The 22,780-nt window shown below is 38.9% G+C and overlaps 3 protein-coding genes across 3 annotated transcripts; 2 read left to right on the plus strand and 1 right to left on the minus strand.

Annotated features, from left to right (window-relative positions):
• Positions 1-298: 298 nt before the first annotated feature.
• Positions 299-5,966, minus strand: LOC135636532 (ATP-dependent Clp protease proteolytic subunit 3, chloroplastic-like). Its single transcript, XM_065148252.1, has 5 exons — positions 5,622-5,966; positions 3,538-3,652; positions 2,906-3,081; positions 909-1,004; positions 299-824 (listed from the first exon to the last, which is right to left on the minus strand). Exons 1-5 carry the CDS (start codon positions 5,928-5,930, stop codon positions 531-533), a joined length of 990 nt encoding a protein of 329 aa, XP_065004324.1. The 5' UTR covers positions 5,931-5,966; the 3' UTR covers positions 299-530.
• A 680-nt stretch (positions 5,967-6,646) lies between these two features.
• On the plus strand, positions 6,647-10,623 carry LOC103981362 (serine/arginine-rich SC35-like splicing factor SCL33). Its single transcript, XM_009398076.3, has 6 exons — positions 6,647-6,785; positions 8,086-8,243; positions 8,767-8,844; positions 9,495-9,656; positions 9,964-10,122; positions 10,202-10,623. The coding sequence occupies exons 2-6, from the start codon at positions 8,095-8,097 to the stop codon at positions 10,305-10,307; spliced, it is 654 nt and encodes a 217-aa protein (XP_009396351.2). The 5' UTR covers positions 6,647-6,785; positions 8,086-8,094; the 3' UTR covers positions 10,308-10,623.
• Positions 10,624-15,287: 4,664 nt separating this feature from the next.
• LOC135636181 (IQ domain-containing protein IQM2-like) lies at positions 15,288-18,748 on the plus strand. Its single transcript, XM_065147794.1, has 10 exons — positions 15,288-15,460; positions 15,756-16,302; positions 16,398-16,512; positions 16,620-16,685; positions 16,783-16,871; positions 16,961-17,051; positions 17,141-17,287; positions 17,371-17,463; positions 17,538-17,639; positions 17,820-18,748. The coding sequence occupies exons 2-10, from the start codon at positions 15,845-15,847 to the stop codon at positions 18,561-18,563; spliced, it is 1,905 nt and encodes a 634-aa protein (XP_065003866.1). The 5' UTR covers positions 15,288-15,460; positions 15,756-15,844; the 3' UTR covers positions 18,564-18,748.
• The last annotated feature ends 4,032 nt before the right edge of the window (positions 18,749-22,780 follow it).

Here is a 22,780-nt window from a genome sequence, read left to right on the forward strand (position 1 = left end):
AATTTATAACTCACGCAAACTTTAATACACCTCTTATGTAGACTCCAAAAATTCATGTTTTTTTTCTCACATTATAGAAATATTGTAGGACATATAAAATATTTCTAATAATTTTTTTTCCTATCAAAACTTAAAAATATATAAAATATTTATAAAAAATTAAGTCTTAATTTTTAAGATTTTTTTTTCCTTCAACAAGAGCCCTTGTATTATTGATTTCAAAAATCTAAAAATATTTATCAATTCCAACAGATAATTTCTTGAGCTATAGATGCAATGATTAAAAGCATGACCAAACTGGTGAAAGAAGAGAACTATTAGTGAGGAATCAAGTCATGACAGCCAAAACAACTCTTGCTGTCTTAGTATGAACTTGACAAAAGCAGCACAGTGATGTCACAACAATCTACTAACTAGAAGTTTGAAATAGGATGCCACCTTCACTTTGCAAGTACCCAAGCCCCAGAACTTCGGTGATCTCCGTGATTTCTTTGTAGGCCGACGAGTCAGTGGAGTTCTCTTAATTTGCTTCATACGGTTGTTGGTTCCTCCTTTGGTTGTTCTTTGCCTCTATCCTCATCACCATTGCTGTCGACTTTATACCCATTTTGTGAGAGTTTCTCCTCTGAAGGTAGGTTCTGCCTGGCTTTTCTACTACCATCAACTTTCCACAAGTCCCACACACGGGTTTTCGGTGGAGGTGTAGCCTCCGCAATTGGTGCAACTAGGCCCGGTTTTCCATCATCTATGACGGCGTCTACCAATCCATATTCCTTCGCTTCCCAGGGATTCATGAAGTTGTCACGGTCAGTATCAAGTTCAATCTGCAAGCATCAGGATAATTCAGCTCTGCAACAAGAATACAGTAAAAGCTATACAAATCAATGCTTCTTATCCTGGTTGCTCACCTGCTGTTCAGGTTTTCCAGTAATTCTCGATAATATCTTGTTCATCTTTATTTTATGGTACACCATCTCCTTAATCTGCAACCCCATCTCTGTTGCCTAGCATAGAGGAAAGAGAAAAAGAAACAATTGAGAAAACCTTTGTACTTAATGTGAAAAAGGTTTACCTTTAGGTGGTAAACTACTAAAGGAAAACTAAGTTCACCAAAAGTGAAGGATCACTGATCACCATATGAAGCTTACTAATGTCAATAAAGAGTATTGAGTGTATGCTTCTTTTCTTCCCAGGGTGGATAGTGGAAGAGATTTGATAATTGAATTTGGATTGCTTGTGATTCTGGATGCTGATCACCCTATGATGAGGCTTATTAATGTCAATAAAGATCATGAGTGCATATTTCTTCAGTTTCGTCCCAAGGTAGATAGTGGACAATATGTGATCATGAATTTGGATTGCTTGTGATTCTGGACCACAATGAGGCCGATAAAGAACTGAAATCAGGAAATTAAACTTATATTCAACTGAATAGCTTTTCCAAAGTTATAGTGAAACCTGGCGTTCCAATAGAAAACCTGCTAGTATTAATTGGATCAATTTCTCAAGAGGGTAGTTTAGAGAAAGAGGAAAGCATAAGATTCTTGTTTCATCTTAGTGGCACAACATAACTTGCAGTCCAGTGGAATAAACTATATTATGATTCAAGTAGAGAGAATCAATCCCTAAGATGACCGATTATAGCTGAACTTTATAAAAAGATACTGGGAGTCCTCTTCACTCGGGTCATGGAAAGAAAAATCATGTTTCTGCTATAAGGAGTTATGCAATGATAATGGGATGAGACTCAGCAGCATGCCATTTCAATGTAATTTTAGTTTTCAGAAACTAAATACTATCGAGTTCTAGTTGCAAGAGCATTAAATTGATTTACATGTCTAAAAGGATATAAACCCCCTGAACTGCTTTATGATTAAATTACATAGGAATATACAAACATCAAAACATTCCAAGTCAAAACTTAACATAATTTATAGGTCAGTGATGTGTAGCTCTTGTATATCACAGTTCATACATCCTTGAATGCGCATTAGTATACTAAACCTTTTGTACTCTTAAATTTCTTGATGTTCTGCAGAAAAATATTGCCAACAACCAACGCTGCACCTAAGATAATTCTTGCCTATTTTGTAATAAATTATTCATAACCAATTTATAAACTGAGATCCTTTAGATTTAGGATCTTTCAAATTTCCATATAATCCATAATACTGTTTCCACACTGATAATCTCTAATATCACATTTCATAATGAGATCACTGTCTCTGCATAATTCACTCTGGGTTTCATTCACCTGCTGAAGACATACTACTTTTTGTCCCTTCTTTAAGCAAATTTCTGAAGGGGACACAGTTTTACTGTGCAGACAGGTCCCTAAAAGATATACTCATTCAGACTACTTCCTGTACTTGTAACCATATATCTCTGTGCTTGTGCCACAGTGAGTTGCATTTAAAGCATCAACATGTACGTGACGGCACTATCAACATTTAACACAATGAAAGGAGGTATAATGAAGCAAAACACCAAGATACTAGCCTGCTGTAGATGAAAGCACTAGCATTTACGAGAACAACAAAGCTTTAAAGTAGGGCCAGCATGTATTTTTGTGTACTAAAATTGTATATAACATGCAATCTACACATACAAAAGAACAAACCATAATGTCCCAACTATTTGGGCTACTCTACATAGATCTTTTCCCTCTATTAAGCTATGCACAAAGCAAAATCCTCAGTTAAATTAAGAAAATTCAAATTTCTATTTATAATTTACAGTTTTATCTAAAATTAATATATATTCAACCTATGAAATATGGATAATTAATCTTGAGCAGTGTCAATATAAGAAGATCAGGGCACAAATCAAGCCAAAAATTCTCTTAAATTTTCTTTCAAAAAAAAAAAAAACATTTAAAATTAAAAAAGAAACAGTAATTTCTCACTTTGCCTCCAGCTGTTCCCAGCGGTTGATGGATCATGACTCTAGCATTTGGCATGCAAAATCTTTTTCCTTTTGTTCCAGCCGCTAGCAGAAATGCTCCCATAGATGCCGCAAGACCCAAGCAAATGGTGGAAACATCAGCCTTGCACAATTTCATAGCATCATATATTCCCATTCCTGCAAATGATTACCAATTAGTTTTCTATAAAAGAATGAGATCCTAGAGTGTTCTTAGTAAAATCCACACTTCCAATCGGAAAGTAACAAACAGAAAAGTTATTAAAACAGAGAAGATGCATATTTCATCAATTTGTTGCGGTTCTTCCATGTCATGCCTCTAACCAGAATCAGGATAGCAATAAAAAACACAATTTAATGAGCTAATAAGTGGTTCCGCGTAATAGATATTTAGGATATAAGATACTTGTCAATCCCAAGAGGCCATCAATCATCCAAGATTTCTTTCAGAGATAAAATTTAATAATCCAAGCGATTAAAAAAGTTGTCCGCTTGTATGCAACACCACAAATAACCCAAAAAATTTTATGCTGATATTGCAAGTTGATAGAAAAATTATCCGGTCCAGTTGACAATAACCAAAATGAATGAAAGGCATATTTCAAACATAGATACCAGCTGTCACAGAACCCCCGGGTGAATTTATGAACAATTTAATCTCCTTTTTTTGGTCTTCTGCATCCAGAAGTAAGAGCTGGCTGATAATCAAATCAGCAGTCATGGTATCCACCTAGTGATTGCACAAAAAAATGATCAAGAAAATGCGAAATTAATAAGCAACAAGCAACAGGTCATAATCATTCTGATATCTCATAATTGCAGATGGAATATAATATTCAAAACTCACAAACAACAACATAATTAAACCAGTGTTCTCGTCCTACATCTTCTGAAAAGCTAAAAGAAATACTGAATCTATATTTCATACTCTATGTAGTAATAGCATGTTTATTAATTTGACAGAAGCTGAAAATTGACTTAAAACTAAGCCCTATCCATGTGTACCAGTTTAAAAATGATAATTCAATCATTGCTTTCCAAAATATCATCTTGTTATAGACTATAAAGCATGGATACATAAACTATACATTATGAATACGACAACATAGACACTGTAATCAATGTGTTCAATATATTTCTTATAATTTTACAAAATCAAAAGATATTCTGTACAGAGATAATCTATGATCATTGCTTATAAGAAGCTTGACTTTTATCCATATAAATAAAACAATCAGAAGAAAAAAAAAACTTAAAACCGATGTGCGAAACTAAAAGGAGACCAGTGACTACTCACATCAAATTGTCATGTACATATAATAAGTTAACATAAGCCTAGGTGATACGTGCCTTAGTATGTTTTAATGTATCCACTGTGTCCAAATGTATCCAACATGAATGAGAAATGGAAACAACAACATTTTCAAAATAAATTCCTAAATTAATGTCCTCTAGACAACTCGCCATACTTGTCTACTGAAACTTTATCATTAAAAGGCAATAAGACAATCCCACCCTTAAGCATTAATACTAATGATTGGCTGAGTCTGCTGAGCCGAGACTTGACCTGCTAAGCTAGGCCTTCCCCTGCTCTCCCTCTTTCCTCTTGCACTTTTATGAGTTCTTCTCCTTATGATCCAACCTACACACACTCCTTATTTTTAAATGCACAATGTTGCTTTGCCTGTCTAAAAGTTATTTTGGAATATGATCTCAGTTGAAGAATGTAGAAACGTGGTTGATTGATCCTTTTGTGATTGAAAGAATGAGCTTTGTCATTAGGAAGAGATTAACACTTTAGCCACTTCATTCCAGTCTTTTTCACTTTCAACAGTTCCTGTTCAAGAAAATGTCTCCTTGTGTCCTTTTAGGTAAGGATCTTTTTCATTGAGACATCAAAATTCCTGTCCTAGTTAATTATGTGCTACATCTAATTAATTCTGATGAAGTGGTTCTCGTGTGTCAGGATAAATTTTTTGCACATTACTTTGCTTTTATTTAACTGTCACCCATGCAGTCCATGAGAGTCATGTTTCGACAGTTTCTCTGCCTTCTCTAGATATGTTTCATCATTTGCTTACAAGAAGGTGGCATAAACTTATTCAATCAATTCTCATATAGTCTAAATGCAAAGGTGCAAACATTATTGCTGTGTGGTTAAACTCAAACAGGGAATTCCACTTCACGATTTCCTCCATTGAAAAAAAGCTATCCAAATGAACCAAATTCATACCAGCCCTAGTATCTATCTGCATGCAACAATAGAGTAATTCGTCCTACTAGATCAGTGACCCAATTGCTCTTGCTCATATTCGCACTCACACATTATTTAGGTGTACATGTATCGATCTCCGGTCCCGTTTCTCGAGCCAACATCAACAAGCTTAATCTTCCAAAGTATTTCGCACAATACGAATAAATCCAAATGATAAAAGTGAGGAAGCAGAACACTGAGCTGGAAATTTAGCCATAATCACTACCAAATTACACAAGCTAAAAGACTAGGGTAGAGAGTAACGAACAGAATTGCTCACAAAACTTGCCATACGAAACGAAATATGCACAATAACAGAAAAAGAAGTCAATTTTCTCTCTGATTGTTCAAATAATACAAAAAAAAGGGACTTCAGCTGCGCTTAACGAGCTACTTGGAAGAAAGATATTACAGAATCAGATGAAATAAGAGAGAAACGGAGAACCTGGGAGCCCAAGAAGACGATGCGCTGCCGGAGGAGCGTGTTGGTGGTATCCATCTCCTCGAAACGCGGCATCCGAAAAGCCCCCGGTACCGAACCCGAGAGATCCCACCCCTCCGACAGGGTCCGCCGGCGGCCCAAAGCGGCGGCGGCTCGAAGGGGGGGGCGAGTTTGCCTCCTCGGCGGGGCCACCGCGAGCCGGCGGGGAGACGAGGAGGGGAAGAGAAACCCATGCGGGAATAGAGAGGAGGCGGAGGATATGAGCTTGTCGGAAGGCGAAGCAGAAGACGAGACGGCCACGATGGTCTCCATCTTTGCTCCCTTTCTCCCTTCTATGCGAGCCAACGAAGCAGCAAAGGGAATCAATCCGTAGGCAAACAAATAGATGTGGCCTACACCGTTACTGGGTTGGGTTGGGCCGTTTCGGCCCATAATTTGGTTCCATCGCAAAATAAGGTAACAATTTTATTTGGGACGAATACTTGGGAAAAAAAACTTTTTCTTTTTGGAATTTCCGACGTCACGCTCGAAATTTTCCTAAATAATTATTTTTTTATATTCAATTTGCATCTATGTCGGTTGCGTCCTCCGTCTCCCCTTTACCTAGCTTGCCGTCCATAGTTTCTATCGTTACTCTCATCGAAACTTAGCAAGAGATGATTAACCTTCGCGCGAGGATTATAGTGAAGAGGGACGACTAGTCTTATTATAGACACAAAGGATGACCTTATATACTAAAAGGGGGTTATAGGCTACCCGCTCGAGGGTTGTGGGCAATAGCTCTAACATTATAATGGGTTTGACGAGAAAAAAAATAGTAAAATAATTTTTTAAATGATTTTTTAAAGTAAAATTCTCTGAAAAAATTATGAATAGCAGACTTTTTTTTTGAAAAATCGCGATTTATTTATTCATTAACAATTTTATTTTGTTCAAAAAAATAAATATATTATTAATGACTCCACACGAGCAAAGGACTCCGCACTCCGCACGAACGAAGGAATCTTCTGGAGAAGGAACCGAGTACACACTATAAATAATATCGAAAAGGGGTGAGGCGCCCATCGAAGACGCGCCGCCGTCGCTAGGGTTCTTCTTGGTGTCGATCGTCTATCGTCTTCTTCCACCTCTGGTTCTCTGATTCTCTGATTCTTTTGTTTCGTTCCGGTATGCTCGGATCCCCTTGTTTCAGCGCTTGTTAATTGGTTATTGGTTTTAGAGCTGCTTGATTTATGGTTTTAGATACACATGAGAGGTTCTTGAAATATTTGGATCGTTTGAACGGGAGATCGTGCAGACTTTTTGATGTTGGATGCAGTTTGTAGTTACCCATGTTCAATCACGTAGGGCGTTTGGAGCCCTAGATTCTTAACCTAGAAATATTTCATGTTTTTGATTTAGCCAAGTCCACGAAGAGTATCTGTTAATTACATATGTGTTCTTTAACGTGCATTAGCATATAGTACAACTACTTGGGAGCAAAATCCGGATTTCGTCGTGCTGTTTTAGGAATCTTCTGGAGGCATGTACTAGACGGGTTTTGTGTTTCCATGTTAGCATAGTTAAGTAACAGGGGAAGAAATTTAACCTAACTATGATTTTGGTTGTTTATTAAATTTCTATTTGCTTGCACATTGACATGCTGAATGTTCTCTCGAAGAACTATTTTGTTTAAATTGATTTTATATAGTGAATTATCTTTTATATAGCGTTCAGTATGATCAATGACATTTTCCTTCCTTTCACTTTTGTCCCCCTTTTTTTTTGGTTTTCTTTGGCATCTGGCAGATTGTTTCTATAACATGATAATGAGCGACTAACAAATTACATGGTTACGTTACGTGATATCAAAATGTGTTCTTGGGTCAAAAACAAACTAGCGAGGTGCATCTTCTACTTGTTTCATGGCAGAGAATTAAGATCCATAGATGGCATGAATAGATGTGGCCTACACCGCAATGGGTTTGGTTGGGTCATTTCGGCCCATGATTTGGTTCCTCGCTGTAGTCAGTATTTTTGTCACTTTTCTGTAGCAGATTGCCTTTTGCAGGATGTTCGGCAACTGCAATAGCTTATATCTTTATTTATATAACCACTGCTAGTGGGTTATGGTTCATTGATATGTTGGACCAGATATTACTGATTATGTTCGGACATCATTTTAACTCTGTGATTTGCTTAAGCAAACAGAAGATTTGTTTAGATGAAAAGGAATTCTTAAATTAGCTTTTTTTAAGCAAAATTCATTTGACTAAAATATTATTACTTAGTTGTGTTTGTTTATGATAACCTACAGCCAGATTTGTTAAGCTTTTTCCCTATGCATATAATATGTTTGTTTCAGGGGTCATCTCTTGATTCCCTGTTGACTTCATTTAGCAAGTTCTCAAAATTATCAATTTGCACAACAATTTTTAGGCCTTATTCTTAAATTATTTCTCATGATCTATTTGTATACTGGATTCAGTTGAATAGGATGAGAGGCAGAAGCTACAGTTGCAGTCCGTCACCACCAAGGGGTTATGAGAGAAGAGGACGTAGTCCGAGCCCTAGAGGTCGCTATGGTGGGCGTGGTAGAGATCTCCCAACCAGCCTTCTAGTTAGGAATCTTCGCCGTGACTGCAGGTTTGTTGTTCACAATTGATTACTTGATGCTAAGAAAGGTCCATGCTGCAAATGACACTACTTTCTGGTCTTTTTTATTTTTGATATATATTACCCATTATATTCAGGTTCGTTTCTGTCTATCTGAAAGCAATTCTGTGATGAAAATTTTCTGTTTGCATTTTGCATTAATCAACATTTTTATTAAGGATCGTTTCAAAGCGTTAGCTTGAGGTCTTATCATTTGGCTCTTTTTTTTAGATCTTCCATTTTTGGTTGTTACCATCTTGAAATTGGGACTTTTGATGATTCACAGAGTAGTCTGTTAAAGGTGTGCATGTAAATTTTTTTCTTTTCTGGTGTTCCAAATAGTTGAGCTGGTAAATTCGGGGAAAAAAAATGATGATGTTTGGATGCCTCATAAAATCAGCAAAAGTCAGAATATTGTGCTTGTGAATTCTTTCCTTCTATTGTTGTAAGAATTTGACCCGTTTTTATTGGATCGATATGTATTGTCTAATAAATGGTGCTTCATGATTTGCAGACCTGAGGACCTCCGTAGGCAGTTTGGGCAATTTGGTCCACTGAAGGATATCTATCTGCCGCGTGATTATTACACTGGGTAAGTGGGACCTTTTGAGTCTTCTGTTTATTATAAATGATGACCGTCTGAGGATGAACAGCCTAATCCTGATGCAATTTGAATTTTTGCTGACCATTTTATCAAGCAACTTTGTAAACATTTGATGACTGTAGCAATGTATAACAACAACCTATGTAATAAACCATTGGCTCACAAGCTTTTTTCTGGTGACCTTTATTCTTTGTACTCTATGCCCTTCTTAATTATATGTTGATTTTTTATTAAGGCTGTTGAGCTCAACAGTGAATTAAGAGTCTGAAGACACAAGTCAAATCTTGAGAGTTATGTTGAAGAGAATGTAAATAAATGAAGATAGTGGCTAGTGAGGGAAGGAAGTGGGTTTCAGGTTAACTTTTTGAAGATGTCAAGTCTTGGAAGGATTTGAAGTCATCTATAAACGTGAAAGGTCAGCAGCTGAGTGCGTGCTTTAACTTGAATTATTTGAAACTTCAACATTTGCATGGAGCCTTTTGGGCATCCAAGATATTTTCTTTATTTATGAACCTTTGATATTTTTCAGGCATGTGATGATGTAGAAATTATTGTTAATGATTGTCATCATAATTGCAGTTGCCCTACAATATGATCACTGCATCAGAATTTTATTAATACTGTGTGGGTTTTCTCAGAGAGCCACGAGGGTTTGGGTTTGTCCAATATGTCGATCCGGCTGATGCAGCTGACGCTAAGTATCACATGGACAGGCAAGTTCTTCTTGGCAGAGAATTAACCGTCGTATTTGCAGAGGAGAACAGAAAAAAGCCTTTGGAGATGAGGGCAAGACAAAGAAGGTATGTTGAGTCTAAATCTCAGCCTTCAAAGTTTTACTTGAAATTTTTGGTGGATTAATTATCCAGTCCATTTTTGGTTGATTTCTGAAGTGCTAACGTCCGATTCCCCAGTTTTGAGTGCTGATACTTTTTGGAATTTATTAATATTATACAGTAGGTTAAATCCCTTCGCCGCATGTTCTTTGCATCATTTCTAGTCTTGCTTGCTTGTGTTTAATTGGCAAGCTGTGCTGTGTGATTAGGCATCCACATTGTCCAAAATGACTCAGTTGAAGTGCTGATTATAATATTTTTTGTTGTTTGGTAGGGGTCGTGATCATCGAAGATCACCTCGACACCCGCGGTCTCCTCGCTATTCCCACTCCCGATCTCGCTCACCGCAATGTTCTCGACCAGCACGTGGTAGATTCCGCTCTCAGAGCCATAGTTATGATTCTCCTTCGCCAAATCACAGGCATCATTCAAGGTAACATGATCATTTATGGTGGTTAGGATCGAGTCTTCCAGATCTTGTTATCTTTGAAGTTGTGATTTCCTGTCAATAGGTCTGTTTCACCCCGCAATGGAAAGCCGAACCCGGAGAGGTCATGTTCCCACTCACCTCCAGGCAGCAGATCACGAAGTAGGAGTCCTGGAGATTTACCGGAGTAAGCCATCGCCCAGAGAAAGGTCTCTTTTGGAGCTACTAGTAAAGCAGATCGAGTAGTATGTGCGGTGTTACTGGCAGCATAGTTTAGTTACAACTGGTAGATGGACACCTGCTGTGGCGAACAGCACTTGGATTGTTTCCTTAGCTGAATGTTGCGGACCTGATTGAAGTTTAGTGGACTCGCTACAATCGTTGGTAGTGTGGGTTTGAACATTTGATGCATCCCTCCAATTAGATTGAATTTACAAGTGTTTAGCTTTTCCTGTTTCACATTCTTGTCTTGCACGCAATTTTGCGTTAATATATGTTTTTGACTCACTCCAGTTTCTTTCCCATGGCTTTAAGCCGGTCTGACCTTTTTCTGGTCATAACTCGGCATTTGACTTCGACTTAGCACCCAACATTTGAGAATTATCATCTTTTTAACCAATGCTGGATTTGAAATCGGTCGGTGTGCGACAATTCAAAGGATCAATAATTCTTGCGTTCAAACGAAACTCAAAGAGTTCGTCTTCTGCCGTATTATAATTCCTGCCTGCTTCAGTCAGTTTTTGCCTCGTACTATTCATCGGGAGGTAAGATGAAACATAAACGAAGCAGTAGTGAAGGTGCAGAGATGTGTAATAAACTGGTAAAGCTATGAAATGTGTGAGACTTGCACTGTTTCCTATTTGAAGATTTGAGGCTCAACATAGATCTCGCGAGGAAAACTTTTCCCTTCTAATTAGAAAATCAAAGTCAAATTTATTATTCTCCCACAGGTTTTAGGTTTTAATCGATCCACCCACAGGTTTAGGTTTTAATCGATAGATCTCTTACGGTATGAATCTGATATTTGACTGCAAAGCAACAGGAAAGGGTCAGACCGAGAGTCCCTCGTCGCACAAGTTTCCTCTTGCTTTTTGACTTGTATCCATCTCGCCGTCCTTGTTAAAGCGCCTCCGACTCGTAGTAGCTTTGACCCTCACCGTATGCTTGTGGCGTGGACGGCAGACTTTACAGCGCGGGCGACCTGCCACTCCATCCCATACGACAATCCCATACTTCCTATTTCCTTTCTCTCTTCTTTGAACCTTGTCGACAGATCCAAGGATGACGCAGCTTCTGAGAAGACGCGTCTTGACTTATTTGAATTAAAAGAGACGATGAGGCCTGTCGGTTGATGGCAGTTGAGAGAGAGACGCAGAAGAAGAAGGAGGTCTTCTTGCGTCTTTCATGGTGTGCGTCTGTGTGGAGACTCGGTGAGAGTGATAGAGAGTATAATAAACATATGATGCAATTAAATAAGGAACGAGAACAGCTGTTCTTCTCCTGTTGCCAAGCTGGGGGATGCTCTCGGTGTCCATCTCTCAGTCATCCATCCATCCATCTGTTGGCTGATCTCCTCTTTTATCAACAACGACAGTGTCAACGGACTTACCGCCACTTGCTGTTGACTCTCTGCATCGCCGACTTCACCCCTGTCCCCATCTGCATCTCATTTATCAGTGACACCGGGTGATGATGAAGGTCTCAGATCATGAATGAGGAATGAACCTACCACTACTACTAAACTAACCCAAATGGTGCTAGAGACTCCATGAAGCTACCACATAAAGATTACAAGGATCCAGGGTTGCTCTGGACCACTGTGTTAACTGTGTCAGATGTTCGTATCTTATGTGTATCTTTTGATCTTAATGCAGCCAGCCTTTGGTTGGGTCCATCTTAAATGATCATCCATGATTTACTATGAAGGGAGTACATGTGACACATGTAGCCATCTCATTCCTTCGAGATAATTAATCATAAGCATTCATGTGTCTGCACACAGCTATCAACTGTACCAACAACTACTCTCTCTCTCTCTCTCTCTCTCTCTCTCTCTCTCTCTCTCTCTCATCACGAAATTACTGCAAGAAACTATTCTTTTCACCTCTCATAACAATTCAAACACAACACGGTGATATATCAGATCTCCATTGTACACTGAAGCTTGAACTATCCAACCTAAACCAACCAAACCCACCTAAACCAAGATCATGGAGATCTTAATTAGCTTTATTGAATTTAGTGTCCAGGTTTCAAGTTAATAACCCTTCCTCTTCGCACAACCTGTTCAGATACAGTGACTGCAAGCATCAGCTGATCCGCTGACTGCAACTATCTACTGCTTCGAATTCTTCCCTCTCTTTCAGCTTCAAACCAACCGACACCAACTCTCTCTCTCTCTCTCTCTCTCTTTCTCTTTCTATATATATATATATATATATATATATATACATATTGACAGTGCCTATTCAAAAACAAATCTGGTGTCTATCCATTTGAACAGTACGCACCAATGTGAGAATCTCTCCTATTCTATTTGCTGCTTTTAATGGCTGCAGGCGAATGGCTGAGGAACCGATGGTTAGCTTTCGGCGTGGGTAGTCCGCATTTGTTGGCTCCAAGAAGGTTAGTGTCGTCGGTTCATCTTCTTCTTCCTTCGACCACATGGACGCCAGCTGCGTGCTGACACGCGCGTGCATGGCGAGTACGAGAGGTGGTACGGCCTCGTTTTAACTCAGGACCTGCGTACTTTCTTCGGACATGGGTGCAAGGAGTTCCAACGCGACAGTTGGACGTGACGGTGTGCTCGGCCCCTCCACTCCGGCAGCTGCAGTATAAAACTCCTCTTCCTGCTTGTCTTGTGATCACCTAATTAAAGTGCATGCCTTTTTCTACTCCGAGCTCGAAGCTGGCTGTTCATGAACTGGTGGCGAGTGGGTTGACCGCCGAATGCTAATCTGAATCCATGCACAGTTTTCTCAGGGTGGTTGAACTTGGGAGAATTGGGAATGGTGAGTGCCTTCTCTGAGTATTGTTGTTGTTATTATTAGATTTAAGATGAGTTTGTCACGTCTCATTAAATATGCATTTAATTAGGCACTGCATGTTTTCTTGGCCACCAGCTGGAAAATGGTTCAGTTCCTGTCCACTTTTAAGGTCATTCTGGGATCGCTATCCAATGGTTGGCAGGGAAGCAGACTAATAAAAGAACAGCATGCCTGCATGCATGCTGCTGCGCTTTAATTAAGCTAAGCAGCAGATTCGTGCACATAGTTTAGCAATGTTGTGGTAGGATCCATGGCCACATACTCACATTTCATGCCACTCCTGAATGCATGACATGATCAACAACTCACAATGTTTGGTGCTATGAGTTTTGACTCTGAATTCAAGAGTATTCTTTGAGTTTTACTGCTGCATCAAGCAGATGTGGAAGAGATTGCATTGACCTTGTCAAAACTCGCTTTTGACATGACCCAACTCTAGCTCGGGATTGAAGATTTTTCAGCCAGTGGAAGGATTCAATGTCTGGGTAGAGGTAGCAGGGTTGAGATGTTGAATAGTATTAAGGTTGGTCTTCAGTTCAACCCAGTCTGCAATCCTGCTACAAATCTTCTCTCTCTCTCTCTCTCTCTGTGTCACATCCAATCTTCAACTTGAGTTTGGATAGACATGCAGAAGTATTGTGGAATTTTAGGTTCGACTTCGAATAAATATCAAATTGACTGACGACCGCATTGTAAGAGTGATGAAGTCGCTACGAATTGCAGGAAATCAAAACCACTAGTTTCTCCTCCTTTATCCTCTTCAGTAAACGAGGCCACCTCGAAAAGATTAGACGACGTCCAAATGCTTCATCTCTCCACGCGTTTACTCACCCCACAAGCAAATCAATGTCAACCCACATGTCACCTGAGCCTTGACGTCACGGTGGAGGCAGTGTATGCCAAACCTAGTGGTGGTGGGTGAACCGAGGGTGTGTTTCCCAGTGGACAAGGTCAGAAGGTGAGAATGAAGAACTGCGTCGCTGTGAGGAATCCTTCAACCCTGAGTGTGTGACTTCTGTCCGAGACGAAGACCTCCACTCAGTCACAAAGCGACTGCAGGTTTACATCCGAGCCAGTGGTGAGGCCGATCGATCGGATGCGTGCATTCAAACATGATGCAGATCCTGCAAGCCATGTCAAGTCCCATGAAGAGGTCTAAAAGACGATCACCAAGCAATCCTACCCGATTGGAATCAGTCTTTAGAGGCTGAGGACTACCTGCTACCTGCTTACTAGTTTAGTTCTTTGATGTGCGTGTCCTAACCACACAGAATAAAGAGTCGAGAGGCTCATCGAGCTGCTTTTGGTGCAGCAGTTCCTGACAGAGCTGCAGAGCTGTCTGTCCCACAAGCCACATAAGCTATTGAGCTTTCTTTGGGTTGGATTGGATTAAGTTTCATTGCAGCTTCAAGATCTAATTCTGCTCTGTTTATGTAGCAGCTACCTCATCAGTTAACAGTGACTGCCAATGACAAGTTTTTATAGTACTGTGTGGATCAGAGTTGAAATTGTATCCATTACTTCAGTAAGAAGGATGATAGACGCCCAACTGGGACTCTCGAGGATAAGAAAAGAACAGAGTTTGAGGCAGGAATAACTGAGCTTGTGTTCTTAATGTGTAAAGACTATGCAATATGGTAAATTACACTAAAAAATCATGATGTAAAAGTATATAGTTTCTAGAACGACGTGCAGAATATTTTTTCTTTCATGACCGAATCGATCGAGGCTTGTTTCCTTTGTTGAATCGATCATCGCAAAAGACATGCTATATGGCATTATTTACAGCCACAGAGATGCTGAGAGGGTCCAAAGTTCTTTCTGCAATACCAATCTTTCAGTAATTTGGACGCCAATCTTGTTGTAGTTGCAGTATGAATCTTTCTTGATCTCTCTCTTTACGTATACATATGAAGGCAAAAGGAGACAAGGAGTAATACAGAAAAAAGGTTGCTCTTTTTTCGGTTCCATGCTACTGCGTTACTGCCTCCCTTGGTGGACTCGGAGGACCACGTGGTTGGAAATTTTGGGTTGCTCCACTGTCCTCCCACCGTCACCTCTCTCTCTCTCCCCCCTATTTAAGAACACCATCTTGGATCAGCTCCAATACAAAAGGGAGAAAACCACACCCTTGATCACCTTATTTTAGGAGCATAACACGAAGTCCAACCACTATCTTCTTTCTCCCGGCCATTCCTCATTCCCTGCCACTACCATCCCCCTTGCCTCTGCCTCATTCATTCCCTTCTCTCTCTTGCACAAGCTGTTGGATGAAGCTGAAGGCAAGGGAGGCCAAGGTGAGGACTTTATCCTGCTTCTGTTTTGATCCTTTCATTGTTAGCTTGCTTTGAGATGGACGGTAGTGGGTTAAAGAGCTGGTTCTTTGCCTTTATTCTCTGTGGTATTTTCTCGAGTTTGAGTTGGAATGCGTCTTGATTAATGTGGGTGAGTTAGTATGTCTTTGTTCTTTAAGTCTTTCTTACTGCTCGTGGCTTTGGGATTCACAGTACAAGTTTGGTGCCAAAATCTTTCATTGTTGTAGTTTGGTACCAAAATCTTCTTGTTTAAGCTCATGGATTGTTTTCGTTGCAGGCTGAGATCTGAATCACACTGCTGTTGTCAAGAACTTTGTTGATTCTGAAGAAATTTGTGATATAGAATCTCTTCCACCTACTTTCAACATGGGGTTAACATGCCCTGGAGCTGGCTATGATTCTATAAATGATAGCTTGCAATCTCTCCTTGTGCAATCTGTCAGTTTAGATAACAATGTGAGATCGACTCTGCGGTCCATCAGCTTCAATGGCCGAGACTCTGAGCCTGCTAAACTCAAGGCTTTTGGCTCAGGCAAGTTTCTAATTAAAGAATCTCTGAGCTTTAATGGAAGGGAAATGGATCCTTTCAACTCGGACACCAAAATCTCAATAGAGAGTCCGACCTTTGCACCGGATAAATCCACAAAGTCTGATGTTCCCAAAACCTTGAGGTTTAGTCCTTTGGGGAAGAGGCCCTTAGAGTCAACTTTGATCAAACCTGACAGCCCAAAGCATGAAGCCGCGGTGAAGTTGCAGAAGGTCTACAAAAGCTTTCGGACAAGAAGACAGCTCGCAGATTGTGCCGTCCTTGTAGACCAGCGCTGGTATGTCCTTTACATGGTTTTCTCTCTTTTAAGGACAGCACTTGTCATCATCTTATACTTTAGATAACTAATATGTGAGATTCTGTTTGATCTAGGTGGAAGTTGATAGATTATGCACTGCTCAAGCGAAGCTCTGTGTCTTTTTTTGACATTGAGAAACCAGAATCAGCAATCTCACGGTGGTCCAGGGCGAGAACCAGGGCCGCAAAGGTATATTTCCCTGTTTAATGATTGCATTCAATGGATAATGAATCGGATAAATTTAGATTGTGTTACTGTGAGCGTTAAACATTAGGAGTCTCATTCTTGTTTTACAGGTTGGAAAGGGTTTATCAAAGGATGAGAAAGCTCAGAAACTTGCTTTGCAGCACTGGCTAGAGGCAGTGAGTCTCGGTTCACACAAGTTTTTTTTTTTTTTTTCTGCATCTTTCCTTGTTATCGACATTTTATAGATATTCTTTTGCTGTAATATATGGACAGATTGATCCTCGGCATCGTTATGGTCACAACCTGCAATTCTACTATGATTGTTGGCTTCAATGCGAAAGCATGGAACCCTTCTTCTACTGGTTAGCTTTGTTCGCTTCAACCTTTTTAGTGATTTCTGATGGCTTAAAAACCATAATATTGGCCTTACTATACCACTTTGAATTGTTAGGCTTGATGTCGGAGAAGGTAAGGAGGTCAGCCTTGAACAGAAGTGCTCTCGATCAAAACTTCAACAACAATGTATCAAGTATCTTGGCCCAGTAAGCAACCTTCTTTGACAATCCTACAGCACAAAATTGTTGTTAAGATTAGTTGTATTTGTATACGAACATATTGTCACCTTTTTCAGAAAGAAAGGGAAGCCTATGAAGTTGAAATCGAAGATGGAAAATTCGTGTACAGGCAGAGCAGGCAACTCCTAGACACATCTAATTGTCCAAAAGGTGCCAAGTGGATTTTTGTCTTAAGCACATCAAAGAAATTATATGTCGGTCAGGTGAATTTCTTTATCCTGTAAAAATCATAATATGTGTATCGTTGTTTGATGGATCGACTAACATCACGTTTCGGATGTTGCAGAAGAAAAAAGGCACATTTCAGCACTCTAGTTTTCTTGCTGGAGGGGCTACTTCTGCTGCTGGTCGATTGGTTGTAGAAAACGGAGCGCTGAAGGTAAAAATTAATTAGAATGATTTCGATATCTAGGAAGCTATATTCAGTTACTTAATTCCAACATGATTTGACAGGCTGTGTGGCCTCATAGCGGGCATTATCGCCCAACACAAGAGAACTTCCAGGAATTCATGAGCTTTCTTCAGGAAAACAATGTAGATCTTACTGATGTTAAGGTGAGCAAGTCACTTATCCTGATGTATTTAACATGTTTAAAATATACTTATTGTATTCCACATGATCAAAATACATAATGCAGGAATTGTGAATATGCTAAACAGGAAAATAAATTTATATTCTTGAGCCAGATGAATGAAGCATTAAAGGTTTGATTGTCTTTGTCTTGTTGCATACAGAAAAGTCCAACTGAAGAGGATGATGAACTCTACAATAGATTGAGACACAACCGCTCTGAACTAAACTTGGCCGAAAGAAATGCCTCTGTCAAGCCTGAAATTGGAGTAGATTTATCCCATGCTTCCAGTGGGAAAACAAGCAGCAACACAGAAGCAGACACCTCATCATCTGAGGCATTTGAGGGAACGAACATTAGTTGTTCTCTAGCCAATCCAAAATTAGGGGGTAAAGAAAATTCAGAGAAATCACTTGACATGCAGCTACACTGCAATCTCCACAATTTCTGCAAGCAGATAGTTGTTAAAGACAATGAAGAGAGTGAAGATGAGGATGATGAGGATAGAGGCAGTATCAGACAACCAAAAAGGATTAGTTCAGATGGGAAAAATGAAGTATCCGAGGATTCATCAAATTCCGATAAACACTACATTTTGCGAAAAAAGAACCTCTTTCTTGAGGAACAAGAAGAGGATGAAGAAACCATTGTACCATCAGAACTGATACTCCGAAGGTTAAATTCAATGAATGGCATCAAATCATATCAGTTGGGGAAGCAGCTCTCTTTCAAGTGGACAACAGGTGCAGGGCCTCGAATCGGGTGTGTGCGGGACTATCCCTTGGAGCTTCAGTTCCGTGCTCTAGAACAAGTCAATTTATCACCAAAAAGTGCTACAATGTGTAGATTTTCCTCGCCACGAATCACAAAATGCCAGAGTCCGAAGTCGGAAGAAGCATCTCTGTAGAAGGCTGCGGCAGCGATCACACAAACCTGACAAAGTTAGACAAAGAAACCAATTACTTAGAATCACTGTTTGTACGTATATAAAAGATGATGAGTATTCAATTCATTTATTTTGTAGATCTTATAGAGAAATTCAAATACCTCACTTAAAACTGTATCAAATTTTTGATGGATCAATAAAGATCAATACCATTTCTTAAAAGAAATTAGTTCAAAATGTTTGTGGTACTTTGTAAGTAGATAATATCTCTTTGCTAGATCTCTGTTGTATCAAACAACATTGTCAAAGAAGGCAAACAAGCTGTGTCAAACTTCCATGGATGTTTTAAGTTGAGCTGGTCATTCAACTACAGAAATTGCAGAAGCATCATTTTGGCCAACTGTGTGGGGTTCAGAGGATCATGTTTTGATCATAGGAATTTTAATTACTGAGAAGTATTCAAATGATGAGAATATCCATCAATGAGATAGCCAGGAGAGGTATTTCTAAGTCAACTTCACCATTTCTTACCTTTCCTCTCAGAAGAAAGAAACTTCACTCCAATATACCTGCCTCAAGACACCATAATGCTGGATCAAATAACTCAGCTATTTATAATTATATAGAGAAGATGTTTCCGAAGAAACTCGAACACACTGATATCTCAGGTCAAAAGAAGGACTCCACCATTGTCCTAAAGTTTGTTTTCTCTGCAAATGACTAATTCAGGTGACCAAATGTTTTCAAGTTAGCTGCTATATAATAACTTGCAAGCAATCCAATTATGAGCAACCAAACATCCTCCTAGTGTTTTTTTTTTTTTGTGAAGGATGTCCATGCTGTTTGTAATCGAAAATATTAACTTTCAAGCATGAACAAAGATTTGAGGTTTATTCAGATTTTGTCTTTTTCTTTTCTAGTGGGGGATAGAAAGGGGCCATTTGGATCAATACCTCATTTCATTGACTGATAACAAATGCATGGACAAGTGAGAAAAAGAAAAGATGAGGAGGAATGGCCTCCACCATGCAAGATTTAATGGGATGCCAAAGAGACAGTTGACTTGCAACTCCAAAAGAAGGTTGGAAGATGCAACCATTACTCTCTTTCCAAGTGTACATGGGTAATGAATGTAGTGGCCATTGGTTGGATCATATTCCTTGCTCCATCAATATGTTAGTGGTGACCACTAAACCATTCCAAGGTGCATTGTAGTGGGCATTGGACACTTGGTACTTCCTGTGTTGACATATTGGTAGTCAACGAAAGGTGGCCATCTTCATCCTTCATAGTGCCTTTTCAAGCATCTAAAAGAAAACCATGACTTCAGGGCTGACTTTGACTGACAGAGAAGACTCTGTATTGGTGAGAACCTTCTATACTGAGTTATTAATTATATATATATATATATATAAAAGCTAAAATTCAAGGAGAATAATATTATGAGAGATTAGTATTAGTGGACAATGGAAAATTTTGATATTGTGATTGTCATTTGATGAGAAATTTCTCTAAAATTTGTCAAAAGAAGGAATAATGGTATAGTTCAGCAGATGAGGAAAAAAAAGAAAGTAAGTGGGTATAATTCAGTAATTCTTGTTTGTTCTCCTACTTGATTGCGAGTAAAGTCGGCCTAATCTTTTGGTAAAAGAAATTGACCCCATCAAATGATAGATGTTTTGTGGATTTGTAAGGCACCCAACACATGATTAACCAAATGATTTTTTCCCTCATTAGCAAAATAATTTAGTTTCCATGGAGTTAAGTGGTCTCAGACATGAGTGATTTATGAAGTATTAGTAAATATAGAAAGATAATAATTAGTGTCTATAGCACAATAAAGTGGGCTGAGCCAAGAGAGATGATAGAGCTACAAATGAAGCAGGCTGGATCAAGGTAGGTTATAGCCCAAGGAGGAAGAAAAGAGAGACTACTGCTACCAATTGACAACTATTACTACACATGATCTTTTCATAGATGTTCATCAGCAGAAGCACAAGAAGGTTTACTGATTACATGGGCTTCTGATTCTGTAACATATTTATCAACATTTACATTATACCTGTTGCATATCTTAAAAGGAATTTCTATGTATTGTTCCAAAGTTGCATGAGATAAAACTGGAACCATAAGAACACTAGTTTCCATCACCTCATCTACCATTGTACAGTCTTGATATCAACTTAATTGTCAGTCTAAGTTTTCTCTTAATGAAGTGTTTGTTATATTTGCATTGTGCCTCTCATCCAAGGCTTATGGTGATCATATTGTCGAGGCTGCCTCGGGTTCATGGGGTATATGCATGAGCTTTATCAGCATGATCTTGCTTTCCAGCAGTTGACCATGCAGCACAACATGCTGATACTATCATTTTTCTTGTTTTGCAGATGATTATTAAGCCATTAAATTGTGAGCGAAATCCAGTATGTATCATTCGACTCTTTTTGATCGAGAACAATATGGTTATCTCACACATAAATATTTTCCTAACAATTCAATAAGCAGGTGTTATATTATTATGACGGAGGGAAACACAGAGAGAATTACCACTGCTTCTCTTGTTTTTGGTGCAAAATGACAGTGGGAAACAGAGTTCACCAGCTTGATAAGACAAAACAGAAGATTTGATGCAGACTAGGAGCGAGCTTTTAGTTTTCATTACTAGTGAGAGTGTGAGGAAGAAGGCCAACAGTCCCCACCCATTAGATGAAGTCTTACTTGGACCTGCCATCGACCAAACCAAACCATACGCTCTTCCAGAAACAGAGGCGTCCATCATCTGCGCCACCCACCACGGCGCGTTCGCTGTGCGCACGCACATCCGTTGTCGAGTGAAGTGCGCATCGGATCTACAGGCATAAAGAGAGCAATGTTGGGCGAGAATGACGGGACTTTGTCTTATAGCGAGGGCCACAACTATAATAATGGCGTCGGTGGAGCGAGAGGAGCTCTCGTCGGCAATATAACAAACACTTGGTGAGACAGTAGAATATATATATATAGCCAATTATGCATTATTGATGGGTCCAAAGAAAAAGTTAAAAGGTTGCAACATGAAGCTTGTGTCAATAATTTTTTATGTTTTTATTCTAAAAAAATAATTTTATTATACTAATATGAAGTCTGCTTTAGGTGGGTCAATAATTTAATTTGTCCACCATTAATTTTTCCCAATGGATGTGATTCATTTCATGATGGGTTATTAGTGTCATGAACAAAAAAAAAAAAACTAGAGACACTATCTTTACTTTAGATTAAATTAGAGCCTTAAATGAACAGACACAGTGCATGCTTACCATTTCTATCTGTACTTTGGCCATCTTGCCTTTCTTTCTGGTGTCTTTCATTGCATCCAAAATGTTTCTTGAAACCACAAGGTTGGTTAGATCTCCAAATGCACACTTTGAGCTGCAAATTGTTTTAGTGATTCTACTTGTTTTTCTTTTCATTTTTTTAATAAAAAATATCAATTACTGGATGATGAGTCTAAAACATTGTCAATAGCAATTTCACAAATTTTCTATATCTAAAGGAACACATGGATTAATGACATTAATTGAATGAATGGATGATTGATTCATATATATATATATATTACATTTGATATGTAAATATATTATTATTTCTCAAGTTTTAAATCATAAAGAAGTAATCTTACTAATGCAGCAAGTACTAAATCTTGAAAATCTATTTGATGTGATGTGATGGACACCAAGCATCTAACCAAACTTAGGATTCTCTCTCTCTCACTCCATTGTGTTAGCACAATCAATGGGAGCCTAGCTTGTCAATTTCCCTAAAGATTCTAAAACACATTTAAACCAGTATCCATATGTTGTTCCCCCTTTGTTTGTACTCATCATTCACAGGGTGGACAAGGAAAGCCCTGACCTAATAAGCCAGATGAACTTTCCTAGGGCACATAACAGTTGCAATTGCTGTGGGGACCTAAGAGTGAAAGAGGAAAAAGGTTGATTCAGATTTGGAAGCACATCATTTTTATCTCTGGAAGACAAATTACAATGTTATGTTTGTTCCTTTGCTTATATACTTGATCAAGATTTTAATTCACAGGAATAATCTTTTTTATTGTAGCATAATATTGAATGTTGGTGGACAGATCTATTTTTCTTGTTATTTAAGGCATAATGAAAATGTTTGGTCCACTAGGGAGGACAAAATGCTCATTCCTTTTTTATCTAACTTTATACCCTCTATTAAAGAACCTCATTGCCTCT

This window comes from Musa acuminata, chromosome BXJ3-4, assembly GCF_036884655.1.
Source record: "Musa acuminata AAA Group cultivar baxijiao chromosome BXJ3-4, Cavendish_Baxijiao_AAA, whole genome shotgun sequence".
NCBI lineage: Eukaryota > Viridiplantae > Streptophyta > Magnoliopsida > Zingiberales > Musaceae > Musa > Musa acuminata.

Coding starts and splice junctions, on each gene's coding strand:
- LOC103981362 (XM_009398076.3), top strand. CDS start 8,095: ATGAGAGGCAGAAGCTACAGTTGCAGTCCGTCACCACCAAGGGGTTAT. Junction 8,244..8,766: donor AATCTTCGCCGTGACTGCAG/GTTTGTTGTTCA, acceptor CATGATTTGCAG/ACCTGAGGACCTCCGTAGGC. Junction 9,657..9,963: donor ATGAGGGCAAGACAAAGAAG/GTATGTTGAGTC, acceptor GTTGTTTGGTAG/GGGTCGTGATCATCGAAGAT.
- LOC135636181 (XM_065147794.1), top strand. CDS start 15,845: ATGGGGTTAACATGCCCTGGAGCTGGCTATGATTCTATAAATGATAGC. Junction 17,052..17,140: donor GTATCAAGTATCTTGGCCCA/GTAAGCAACCTT, acceptor CACCTTTTTCAG/AAAGAAAGGGAAGCCTATGA. Junction 17,288..17,370: donor AGAAATTATATGTCGGTCAG/GTGAATTTCTTT, acceptor CGGATGTTGCAG/AAGAAAAAAGGCACATTTCA.
- LOC135636532 (XM_065148252.1), bottom strand. CDS start 5,930: ATGGAGACCATCGTGGCCGTCTCGTCTTCTGCTTCGCCTTCCGACAAG. Junction 3,082..3,537: donor CGGGGGTTCTGTGACAGCTG/GTATCTATGTTT, acceptor AATCATTTGCAG/GAATGGGAATATATGATGCT. Junction 825..908: donor CTGGAAAACCTGAACAGCAG/GTGAGCAACCAG, acceptor TGATGCTTGCAG/ATTGAACTTGATACTGACCG.